The 13,458-nt window shown below is 38.4% G+C and overlaps 1 protein-coding gene across 1 annotated transcript in view; it reads left to right on the forward strand.

Annotated features, from left to right (window-relative positions):
• The first annotated feature begins 4,641 nt into the window (after positions 1 to 4,641).
• The window catches only part of TBC1D22A (TBC1 domain family member 22A), a 140,029-nt gene continuing 131,212 nt past the window's right edge, over positions 4,642 to 13,458 (forward strand). The window contains exons 1-4 of the mRNA XM_030238293.2: positions 4,642 to 4,830; positions 7,197 to 7,253; positions 8,922 to 9,262; positions 9,976 to 10,155. Of these exons, the coding sequence (XP_030094153.1) occupies positions 4,769 to 4,830; positions 7,197 to 7,253; positions 8,922 to 9,262; positions 9,976 to 10,155 (640 nt within the window). The 5' untranslated portion in view covers positions 4,642 to 4,768. The remainder of the gene's footprint in view (positions 4,831 to 7,196; positions 7,254 to 8,921; positions 9,263 to 9,975; positions 10,156 to 13,458) is intronic.

Here is a 13,458-nt window from a genome sequence, read left to right on the forward strand (position 1 = left end):
CATTGTTCGTGTACATGCCCAGATTTTGGCCTAAAGCAATAGCAGTGCTATTTGTTATGATTTGGCTTTAAAAAAAACCCCAAAAAATTCCAATAAAGCAATAGCATTGCTATTTGTTATGATTTGGCTTTAAAAAAAAACCCTCAAAACCAAAAGAGGTTCTGTGTCTGTTCCAAGGAGCTGCCTTCTCCTACTGATCTTAGAGAAATGGTTCTATCTCCTCATCAAATCACAGTACTAAGCAGGTCTCCTGGCATCTCTAAAGCTCTCCCAATATCTTGAGACCTTTTAACACCAAGAAACATAAACTAATGCTCCAATGATTTTGCTTTTCACCTTGTTCTGATAGTAAGTTGAACATGAAATTCAGAAAACAAATGAACCAAATACTTTAAAGAAAATAAGTTTCTCTCAACAATGAATGTAAGACAATTATCATGTCTCAAAAACAAATGTACATTGATTTATTACTCTGGGCTTGAAGTTCTGTGATGCTGTAATGCTATGTTTAAACACTCCCTATATGGAGAGGAGGCACAATTAGGTGGAATTTCAAGGAACTAGAAATACATTTGGAAGAGGATCTGTTGTTTTTGCAAACTTCTCTGTCTTCCACCCAGTACATCCACTTACAAAGTGTCCTTCTTTCTCTGAATCATTTAAGCCTTAACTGCATATTGCGTGAGACTTCAGGAAAGAGTGTTTCCATCCACTGGCTGCCCGTGAGCAGCAGTCCCTGGACACAGAGTGCAGTGCCAGGCTACACTCAGCAGGTTATGTCACTTGATGTGTGGACACAAAAATAAAGCAAAAAACCTTCACCTAAAATGCATGACTTGTCAACATGAGCATTGCCGCTAATATTTTAGTGAATGACAACTTTTGAAAACTACCCACATCAATCACTCTTCTAGACAGAGAAACAAGACAAAGACATTTACCCCAAACAAGCACATACTTCTTTATTTATTTATTTATTTTTCTGTCTCACAACCTTCTTTCACTGATATTGAATAGAGTGTGAGTGTACATGATTCCATACATGTGCATTACCAATGTAAATGTATTTTTTGCAAATTTGCTATTATTTTCAAAATCTTTTTCAATTCATGTGTAATAGGAAAGGCACTTGCAGAGCAAAAGTTACAAAATACTACAGTGATGGCTTGTCTTCAGTGATGGCTCCTCCTGGCCATTACACTCTTATGATGATTCCTTCTCTCTCTTTTCCTCTCCAATTTTATGGAGAAAAATTGCACTGCCCTGACAGAGGTCTTGTGACTATGTGATTTGTTGGACCATATTCAAACTCATTGAATGCAGCTACTGCTTATCCCTCTTCTTTAACACCCCTGTTTTCTCTCTTCCTTGTTTCTATGAGATTGCTTGTTCCTTTTATCTTACCTTGCCTCATATCTTTTTGTTCAAGTACCAAGTACTGTACTCCCTGGGATTGTTTTCTACCCAAGAATAACTGCTGTCTTCCTCTCTCTGATTCTACTTGAGTTTGGATTTTGCTTGGTTACCTCACTCCACTTGCTCACTTTTACTTTCAAGAACTGTTTCTTCCGTGATATTCACAATAAAGTGCATGGAGACAACGGCTTGTTAGAAAGGCATGCCCACAGACCAGACAAAAGAGTGACCAGCAATCATAAAAAGCCTTGTTTGCTTCAGAAAAACTTCCACTAGTTTGCTAGAACAGTAAAAAAGTGCATAAAATAATGCTTCAGCATGGAAGTGTCTCATTTGAATTCACTTTAATTTTTGTTGTCTTAGTCAACTTAGTCCTTATTGGCTAAAGCAAACAGAAAAAATGCATGCAGAGACACATGGCCTTGTCAGCTTGTAGAGTGAGTTTAAGCCACACCTTGCAGTTGCAGCATGTTGCTGAGACAGCAGTGTTGGGATCAGCATGCAAAAGCACTCCCCAGCTTATGCAACTTTATCTGCAAATCCTCCTGGTCTGAGTGCAGCTAAGTTAGCAGAGGAGTGCTGTTGTCAGCTTAGCTAGCTATGCTTAGCACCAGTCTATACTCTCACATCTGTCATCAGTAAAACTTAATTTTCCCAAGACACCACTGCCCCTCCACAGAGAACGCTGTGTAGCCACACCAGCACAGCAGAAGATTTCCAGAACATGAGCTAAAACCCAACCTGAATGTCCACCTGGATGCACAGCACACCAGCTACCAAACTAAAGAAACATCTCAGTGCCTACTTTGTTCAAGATACTGCTAGTGCAAGCTACAACACTCCTCATTTTGGTCAGCCAAGAGCATGGCTACACGTGTGCATTCTAGAATATAGAGAAACTTCTCCAGCACCCTCAAAAACAATCACCAACTGTATACAGTCACCTGATTCTGAAAAATGCTCAAATTAAAAGGAACACAAAACAAAAACAAAACAAAACCAAACAAAACAAAAAAATAGAAAGAAAATTTCAAAAGGGAAAAAAAGGGAAAAAGGGAGAAATGAAAAAGTAAGAAGTCTACAAAACACCCTCTAGCTCAATACATTATTTGACCATACTGGCAACAGACCACTTCCTAACTATAAATTCTTGCATACAACTTTTCATGAAACAAAACAAATACTACACTAGATATTTTAATATTTTTTATTACTCTGAAACAACAAAAATTCCTATAGAAATGGTACTAAAATATTACTACATATATTATTACATATATATACTACACATATTATTACATGTATTGAGTAATACATGAGGCAAAGCCTAGGTATAATACAGCTGTGCAGATCTGAAATATCTGGTTTGGATCTTTGGATGCTCTTGAGGACTGTGCTCACCAGCTGCAGCAGTGAGTCCCAGCAGTGACTGCAGTGTTGTTGCACTCCTTGAATGTCAGCACCTGGACACTGGCAGATCTCCTCAAACATAAAGAGACTGGCAGTGGAACACATGCACACCCTCAGCTGTCCATGACACATTTCTGTAAAAAATACATACAAAACATACAAATGTAGCCCCATTTACAAGTCAGATTTATTCAGGGAACAATCCATGCAACAGCCAATTGTTTCCAGCACAAAATTCTGAACCACAATAAAAACTTAGGCACAAGGTAATTAACATACACTTAATATAATGAATTATTAATAATAAAGTTAACCTTGTACTGACTTGACTATGTAACTCAGCAAAACCTCCACTGCTAAAATCAGCCAGAGGTTCCACATGGCTGCACCAGACTGACACAAAAATTAAAGGGTCTCACTTCAGGATTCAGGTCAACTGTCATAAGGATCACAGATGGCTTGGGCTATCTAGGCTGAATCTATGTTTCTCCTTGATAAATATAAAAAATGAACAAATAAAAATAACCAAAACACAGTTTTAACATCCATCTTAATGCTAATGATGGAATGTATGCTTTATGGATTTCACTTTTTTGACTGTCACAAGAGAAACACCTTATTTTTGTATTCTAGCAGCAACAAGTATAATTTAAATTTATCTAGCTACGACCAAGCAAAGTTCCAGTCAGGACTTCATAGGTTTCATCTCACTTTAGCTAACAGACATAGATCATATTATTTTTCTTGTGTATTCCATTAATGCTGAGGATACTCAAGGTCCAGAATATGTAAGATGAATCCTACTTGAAGGACACAAATGGAGGTGATACTTCCTACAGCATACATATCCACAAAGGCATTGAAATTACAGCTTTCACCTGTGGACAGTGATCTAGCAAGATCTGCGAAACATTTCATTTTTGTCAGTTTTTAGAAGGCAACTGCTAAAGTAAATCCCAAAGCAGAAGGAAAACTTTTATTTTTCCAATTCTAAAGAAATAACTTAGACTTGAAATACAAACTAAAGAACAAAGGTTGCACTGCAGATCAGGTCTTGTACTATATGCCAGTTTTTTGGATAAATCGTGGCAGAATGTTCTCTGAACAATTGTTGTTAAATGATATGCTAAATGTTAAATGAGATGTAGCAAAAAATCCTGTAACTCAGTACTGGTTTCTCAGAAGCCATAGCTGAAAGAATAACATTAAATCATACTTATTTTCTTGGCAGAAGTGATGTATTGCTGGGAAATCTACAGATAGATACATGTAAAAAATCTACAGATAGATACATCTCAAAGCCTTAAATGAAGTGGGTACAATGATTGGAGAACTTTCAAACAAAGAAAGTTTAAAGTCCCCCTGCTCCCCCCGCCCTCACTAGCTGGGTTAATAATCGGAAACAAATGTAAAAATATAAAAGCAGAAAAAATATGATGGATTTTCTTATAAAGCGATGCTCACTGATATTCAGTTAGTATCACCATCCATTTACAAGGCAAGTTATGCACTTCTAAGGAGTACTCTGAGGAATTGCTCCATACGGTTCAATCAAAGAGCACTAAAGTCTGAAAACGTCACACTCGGAGAGGCACGAAGCAATTCCTGAGTTACAGGAAAGCTTTGGCCGGGGAACACCCCGGGATCAGCCGTGACGGGGCAGCGGGCAAGGGGCAGCGGGGGCAGGACGCCGGGGCCGGGGCTGGCCGCCCCCAGCATCCTCTCGCTGCCATTGGCTTCACCCGGCCCACCCGGCAGCAATCTCACTTCTGGTTGGCTCAAGCTTCCGGGCCGCTTCGGAGGGCCAATAAGGCCCGGGATTGTTTTCCCGTCCCAAGATGGCGGCGCTCAGTGGTGCTTCTGTGGAAAGGAATGGCGGGGAGTGAGGCCTGAGGGAGCGGGCCGGGGCCGCGAGCGCGGAGGGGGATGAGGTGACGCCGCTATGGCGAGCGACGGGGGCAGGAAGCAGTTCTGGAAGCGGAGCGGCGCGAAGGTGCCGGGCAGGTGAGAGGAGCCGCGGAAGGTCGGCGTCGTCGGCCCCTGGATGGTGCCGGGCCGGAGGGGGCGTCAGTGCCCGTCCCGCTCCGCTGTGACCCCAGCACCGCGTTCCTGCCCCTCGGCCGCCCAGCCCCACGGCAGGGACCCCGCGGGTCCTTGAGTCTCCGCCGCAGGGATCGGGTCCGGTCGGTCGCTGCTCGGACGGGGTCCCTTGTTAGCTCCGTGCTCGGAGCCCTCCGGCGCTGGGCGCCTCCAGTTCTCCGGTGGAGATGCTGGTGGTCAGTTAGCTTGTGTCAGAAGGGTTTTTAAATAATTGTCTGAATGTGCGTTCCCAGCCTGACATCGCGGTTAAAGGAGTTGACGTGATCGTGGGAATGTGTTCGCCTGGAAATTTTGAGTGGGAGAATGTTTGTAGTTCTCAGCAGTGCCAAGTTAGGGTGTTTTGAAACTTGATGCAAGTTATGAAATTTTTGAAATGCTTTGTAGGAAGCTGTATTTTCTAGGCATAGAGACATGTTTTAGTTTCTGCTACGTATTCCAAAACATTGCCAGCTTTCTTCTGAAGTGTGAACAGCAGAGCAGTCGTTGTATTAGTGCAAAGAGCTACAAGCACATTCTCCCATTCCAGATTTTCCAGGGAATAGATCCCCAAAGTCCTGTTAACTCTTTTGACTGTTACATCAGGGTGGAAATACATGTCCAGATTATTATTTAACAATAACATTCAATGGTCTTATCCTTAAATTATTCTCACAGTACAGTTTTCCATATTCTTTTTGTAAGAGTGATGTGGACTTGTGGTTCTCAGAGAACAATAACTCTCTATTTTACACCCTTAAGGTGAACTCAACAAGATGGTCTTGCTCATCACTTACCTTCTTACATTTTCAGTTACCCATAAGCACTAACTGGGAGTGGTTTTGTTTCTTTAGTTACAAACTAACTTTTTCAGTCCAACTGTTGTCCTTCTAATATGTTTTCTTTGTAACTTTTCTGGAATCTCTTGAGGGTGAAACACTTCTGGCCTTCCTCCCTTGTGCTGGATCTATTAATAGTTGCAGTTAATTTGCAGGCAACTGCAGGCTTGTGGAAAAACAAGGACACTGTGGAGAATGTGCTTTTCATTTTGATTTATTTTTTTCATGGCATGGAGAGGACTGTTGTTTTTTGTTTGAGTGGATTTGCATTGCAGGTATTCACAGAGTGCTGTAAGGAAAAGGCAAGTTCTGTGTGTATGGAAATGGACAGTGACACATGACCCTCAGCAGAGTGTAGAGTAGTGAATGTGCCTGTGGAGAGGATGGCATGTGGTTCTGTGGAAGGGCTGGTGGGGAATTGATTTCCATGGAATCACATAAAAATCTTTAAGAGTTTTCATAAACCACCATTTTCAGTCACCACTAGGGCTAATTTCACTGGTGTTAATGCTGCAGCTCTTGTGAAAATCTAAGCCTCCCTTAAAATCTGTTTTGACTGCAGTCTTTTTGGCTTGTTTCTATCTTAGGTTTACTAAGGTTGGACTTACTTATCTTTATGGTCTGGAGATAGTTTTTGGTATGTCAGGAGGGTATGTTTGTTATGCGTGATTTTTATTACAAGTTTGGGTATTTGTTAATGTTGCATATGATTTATTTCTCTTACAATTCGAGAGCTATGTAGTTATAATTTCTAATATGAAGCCACATGTAAGTCTTGATGGGTCTTCTGTGGCATTGTTTTACTTACAAAATAGTTTTATACCCCATAACTGGGAGGTAATGAACTTTTAGTTTGTAGAGAGTTTTGCTTTTCACACAATAATATGTTATTTTGTAATGTTAGAGGCTAGTGAGTAAGTATGACTTTGGAAGCTTGTTTCAAAGCATTCTGTTAATGCTCCTTTGGCTTTTATTCTCTAAGCTGTCACCTTCCACATTTTTCTGTAGCTTTGTCATCCTTATACTTTAGTAATGGTTAAGAACTGTCTGGTTGGATTTTGGGTGACAAGGGTACATAGAATAGTAAATGTCAATAGATATTTCCTTGAGAATTTTTAATTTTTTGCAAGAGATGAAGAAATGATAAATCTGAGAAGAGAATTTTTGTAGATTCGTACTGCACAGTCTAACTTATTTCTTGTTTTAATTCCTGGTTAGAAAAATAAAATAGCCTAAAATAACCTTAGCTTAGGTCTCAGAGTTCCTGTTTAGCAAATCCATGATTTTTATTAAATTACTTCTTAGTATGCACATCAATTACAGTTTCGTTATTTTTAATTTTTGGAACAGACAACTGTTGGAACATTTAAGTTCTCTTTGTTACTGACTATTTATTACACAGAAACTCTCCAAGTATTTATTATTTTTGTGATAACTCTCTTTGTTTTCCTTTAGTATTCAACATGTGTACGGAGCTCAGCATCCACCTTTTGACCCATTATTGCATGGAACGTGAGTTAACCTAATATTTAAATATTCCAAGTATTTTGTGTCTCCTCTGTCTTCTCTGTTTTTTCCCTTTTGGCTATAAAGTTTATTGTTAATCTTCCTTTTTCAATTTTTGTCATAATCCTAACTTCTCTGTTTTGACTTCTCTTTTGTGACTTCCTGATGGTTACCATATTTGCAGGAACAAATCAGCTCTTTCAGATCTTAACTAACATAGATTGCCAACTGTTATTATTTATTTTTAATGCCTTATACATGGGAAATAGTGGTAAAGTAAAAAAATAGTGTCACAAAGGCAAGTATTTGATTGGAGGACGTCATGCTTCTACTAAATTTTTCAGGGGCTGGTTTCAGATAGTACAAGAAGTAAACATTCTAGTTAATTTTCAGATGATACAGAGTTGGAGGCAATTGAAATGTGTGATCCTAAGGGTTGAATTAAAAGAAATGAGATTAGTTGGCCCAAATACGGAGGTGTAGAGACCCAGGAACAAAAACTGGAAGTTTATTGCTTGAAGTGACAGAATTAGAGAAAAACCTTGCTGTTTTAGACAGTGATGACAAGTCAGGTGAAAGTGTAAGTGTTGTAGCCCCTGTTAGAGAAGATACTCCCTGTAGGACATAACAGAAACATTATAACTGATACTATATGAGAAATGGGTAAGAACTGTTTCTGATTTGCCGTTCTGCCTGCCTTGTCTTAACAGAACAAAGAAAAGCTAGCCAAGGTGGAGAGAGAGGGAGGTCAGAAACAAACTCAGGAACCATCTTGATGTGATTCTGTGCGAGATGACCTTGCTTGAGCAGGGAGTGTGGGCCAGATGACCCTCTGTGATCCCTTCCCATCTTACCCATTCTGTCAAAGCACAATTAAATTAATGGCAGTAACGTCTTTATTTCTTATGAACAGACTAAGAAACCCTCTCAACTTTATACCTTATTCAGCTCACTTCTGAAGGGAGATGTGATTGCTCTGTGTTACTGTGGGAGCAAGTTCCAGGCTAGGGAGGGATACTTGGTTCATATCTGATACTGCCTGCTGACAGAGGGGCAAAAGGTTGGGAGCTGATCAGGGTCCACTTAGACTGGTAACTAGAAGAAATATCTTTCCTCTGAGAAGAGCAAAGTTCTGAAGGAAATCCATGCTGGCATGCCTGGATGGAGAGGAATGATAGATTTAATGAGTTTTAAGGTGAGAGTTGGTTTGTTTATGACAGTGATTGTATTGTGTGATTGCTTATGATGACCTAGGAGTAGGCCGTGACTTGATTTCAGCAATTGCATTGAATGGGCTGAAATCTACAGAAGTGAATGAAGCAAGAGCAGTGCAGTGTGCACTATTATATAAGCTATTCTAGTAGTAATCCTTTCATGTGATTTTGGGGGTGGTCCCCCTTTTTTTTTGTTGGGGTTTTGTTTTTTTAAGAAAAGGGAAGGAAAGATTTGTTTTCGCTTCTACTCAAAGCAACAAAGTCTCAGTTTTTGTAGCCCTTGTTTTCAGATTTCTTCAGCTGTATGTTACTGTGGGTGGATGTAGCGGCAACATGAGTGGAGAGAGATAGATGTTTGCTACCTATGTAGTGTCAACTATGAACTTTCAGGGTTTGGTCCTACCCAGAGTGTTTTCTTTTTTACTAGTTTTCTAAATAGTGTTTATTTGTTTTTGTACAGCTTGATAAAACCAGGTTCAAAGCCACCTACAACTCCAGTGAAATTGAAAAAAGTCAGCACCTTCCAAGAATTTGAAAGTAACACAAGTGATGCTTGGGATCTTGGAGATGATGATGATGAACTCTTAGCAATAGCTGCTGAAAACTTAAATACAGAAGTGGTCATGGAAACAGCTCACAAAGTAATTCAGAATCACAGCAAGCTACAAGAACAGCATAAATATCAGGAAGAACATCTACAGGAAGAAAAACAAGAGGAATTTGCACAGCTGACTTCAGTTGCATGTGGTGATAATAGGCTTGTTAAATCAGTCAGTGAAGGTCATACATCAAGTTCATTAGGTATGTTGAAAAATGAAAAAGATCTTGGGAGAGAGCTACCATATTTGCCTCTCTAAGACAGTAAACCCTTCCCAATGCTTTTTAATTTTGCAGGAAAATGCTAAATATTATATGTTTATCACTAGTGATTTGAGAGGAAGACTGCATGCCTTGTGAAATTGTAATGCATGTGTGTGAGGGAAGAGTAACTAAACTTTTTTTGTTTTCACTATTTGTTTTTGTTTTCACTCTGTTTTTCACTATTGTGAAAGATTATAAATAAATTGTAATTAAAATATAAATATAATTAAAATATATTGAAAAGCAGGAGAAAATCATGAAGGTGGACTGGGAGATTCACCCTCATGTGATCTTTTCCATGGTTTTATATAAGCTTTCAATTGCAATAATTTCAAGATTTCTCAGTGGTTGTTTTTTTAATTTGTTTTCTTTTTTTTAAAGAATTTAAGGGAGGGAACAGCTTTTAGTGACACAGATTTTAGAAATCCATGAACCTTGAATATGATCTCTGCTGTATTTTAATTGTGGAATACTGCTTCAAAGAGAAATGCTCCTTCTGCTAAATCCAAGTAATTTGAAGTCCAAACATCTGCTATACTTGAGTTTACATTTTTCAAAAACAGAATTCTCTTTTAAATTTACAAATTAAATTCAAATGATTAGTAGTCTTCTCACTAGCTGAGGCTAACTGCTGTACTTCTTTTTCCCTTCAGATAGTGCTAGTGAAAATTCTTCCATGCAGAGATCACAGTCACTTCCACAAACTTCCATACCTCCCTTGGCAAGTGGAATGGCAGACTACAGCTCCTCAGTTACTCCTGCATTAACTGAGAGAGAAGCATCTCGACTAGACAAATTTAAGCAGCTTCTTGCTGGCCCAAATACAGATCTTGGTGAGTGTTTCTCATAGGACCTCTGAATTACATCTGAACTATTCTTAAACTATAGAATTTTCCTGTTTGATGTACTGTCCTGCCATATGGTTTGGTTAGGATCTAATCCTTTCAACACTGAAAATTGATCTTACAAAAGAAAGAATAAAATTGAAAGTTTGTAGTACTCCTGCTTTTAATAAGTGATTTGCAAACATCCTATTGATATATGTAGGGTATTCCATGGGTTCTTGTTCTTTCTCACATTATTTCTTCCTACCAGACTAATCTCTGTAGAAAAAACCCCACAGTATAATTAACTGTGTTTATTGCTAATGCCTGAAAATGGAGCAGCTTGGTTTATAAGTGTGATTTTCATGCTTGGAAATAAATAGGAGTGAAAAATGATGAGACGTGTAAGTATTACTGCTTGTCTACTCTGTGAGCCTTCTTCATGTTCACAGGCTGATACAGTAGTTCTGTGTCTCATCTGTGAATGCTGACAACAAGTCAATGGGAAAACAAATGTATTGTCAGATAACTTGACTGTTCCCTTTGTTTACTGGATTTTAGCTGCTGAATAGTCAATACAAGTGCCAAGAGGGTATCACAGAATCAAATGGCTTTGTATCCCAAGTGAAAATCTGAAGCAGGATTAGTACACTCCATTTGGAGAACTTGGTGATTAGGAGTTGAGGGCAAAATAATGAATAAAGAAAATGTCTTTGAGGTAGACCATTCTGGAAGATATCTCCAGGAAACTTACAGAAAGAAGTAGAAATTGCATGTTTACACTTCTTGAATTGATGCTCTCCTGCCTGGTCATTGTCACGAGGCTTCTTCAATATAATACAGTCCAAGCTGTAGCTTTTATTTTTTTTTTCCGTGCTGTGTCTTATTGTCAGATTGATGCTGGGAAAGTACAATTATGGAAACTATAATAGCAGCATGAGACTGAGCATTTCAGTGAGTTATAGGACATTCTTATGGAATGAACTGTGAATAAAGGGAGGTGTTAAAACATATTTTACATGAACTTGAAAATGGTAATAATATATCGCTTTTTAGCCCTTTTATTAGCTTTTTAGCCGTTGATCTAACGGATGTTATGACCTTTTTGATTGTGACTGACATGAAAACTCATACCTTAAGAATGTTGTGATAGTAGAAATCTTTGTTACATAAAGTTGCAAAATCAGAGGAAAGACAGAATTTGGTGTAAACCTATCCATTTAACTTTTGCTGTCTATTTAGTTTAGAATACTTTACCAGTAAATCAGATGTATGGATTAAAGGGAAATAATTTTGGAAGAAAATTTCCAGTCTTATTAGGAGTGCAGTCACCCTGTCTGTGGTGAACTTAGTCAATGCTATTTAAACAAACTATATATATTTTTTTTGCTATTGAACTTTATGAATCTCACACTGAAATATATGTAAGAAAGTGAAATATGAGTATGCTTCCTTGATATTAAAGTGTGAAAAATATCTAGAAAGCTCCCAATATTATTTCTTGTATAAACCACTTAATAATGCCTTTTCTACAGCTGTTTATAGGAAGCTTGTTCTTTCTCTTGCTGTGCAAACTGAAAAGTACAGTTTGAAGTTATGTGATAGAATTTTATACCCAGTTTTGATTTTTTTGATGCAAATATTTTGACTTTTGTATCTGGAATATGTCCAATAGGACATATATCTATCTACATTATAGGTAATACATTATGGTTTCAGTAAAAGAAATGAACTTGTTATTCATGACATGCAAGTTCTTGATGATCATGAAGCTCTTTAGGAGTAGATCATGTGTGATAGTAGTGCTTGGACTGCATTCTTGGTATCTGTTAGGGAAAGTGTGTGTACACATATATACATATGTAAACATGTATATGCTTATTGCTGTATGCACAATTGATCAGAATCTGGTGTGTGCGTGTCTACATGCATTTTTAATGTATGGATTTCTGGAAGATGTTTGGTTTAGCACTGTGCTGCAGTAAAGATTATGTTTAAAAAGTATTCTTGATTTATAATGACGGCAGTAGCCTGGGAAAGTGTTACAGGTTGTGTGTAGTGGAGTTTTTAATTTGTTGTTGGAGTAGTTTTTGTGTTTGTTTTTTGTGTTCCCTCCCCCCATGTTTTCTTCATGACAATACTGGAAATGTACTAAGGTAGAAACTCGGCAATAGGCTCCAATCTAAAATTTGTGGGGAGTAATATAGGGATAAGTGGCTGTTCTGTTGCAGAGGGCTTATTCTGTCTGTGTGTGTGTATGGGGTGATGTGCTACATGTGAGTCTGTTTTGTTTTAGAGCCACAAATAGTTGGGCTTTGTTTGTCACAATGAATTAAATTAATAGGACATGGAGACATTTTTGTAAATATTTCTCTTAATTTCTGCAACTATTAGGCTTGGTTTTGCTTGGAAGTAGAAGTAAACTGAAGTAAAGTATTTCTATGGTGTTTGTTTTCTTGGTATAGTTTCACATTTTGCTGAAATAGATTATATAAGAAGTCCTTTCAAAGCTAAATAAAAGTAAGTTAATTTGTGGAACTGTAGCCGTGTCATGCACATATTCTCTTATAATGACAAGGGAAATCAACATTGACTATGAATACAAAGTAATGCAAATGACCTTGAAATCTTTTGAGTCACACTTGAATAATCATTATCCTATAAAGATAGTGTAAAATGCAATTTTAGTTGTGCATGCCAACTAGAGGTATGAAAGAGTGTGTTCTTTCACAACAAAAATCTCAAGAAGATGAATTATGTGTATAAATTTGGAAGTGAAGATTATTTTAGTCATTGGAAACCACTAACAGATTTTGGAGTTGGGTTTGGTCCACAGACTGGCTACTTTAACTTGTGGAAATAGGTAGTTACTGCAAGAAATGCAGGCTGGTAGAAGGAGCCTATTGTAAGAAGCAGTTTGGTTGGACAGGGATTTGAGGAGTGACCCCTGTCAATTAGATCATAGTGAGATGTGTGGGTGCAGGGTCAGGAAGCAGAGTGGGGCTGTTGGTAGGACATCTGAGTTCAGGAGACAGCTGCAGAGTAGACTGTAGGGTCTGTTAGTCTGCATAGCTTCCCACTCCTGTAGTGCATGCCAACTTATTCAGCAGGAATAATTCATGGTAGTTTTGTGCAATCAACCCGTGTTTACGCTTGACTTGCAGTCATTTTGCAGCAGACTTACTGAATTTCAGGTCTTGTCTTTCCTTGTAATGGACCTTGCATTACTAAGTGAAGATGGGCTTGCAGAACTTTTACTAACAGTTGTGAAGCCCCTGGTCTTGGTCCGGATGGTTGGCCAGTGGCTTCTCT

The sequence above is a fragment of the Serinus canaria genome, chromosome 1A (genome assembly GCF_022539315.1).
Source record: "Serinus canaria isolate serCan28SL12 chromosome 1A, serCan2020, whole genome shotgun sequence".
Classification (NCBI taxonomy): domain Eukaryota; kingdom Metazoa; phylum Chordata; class Aves; order Passeriformes; family Fringillidae; genus Serinus; species Serinus canaria.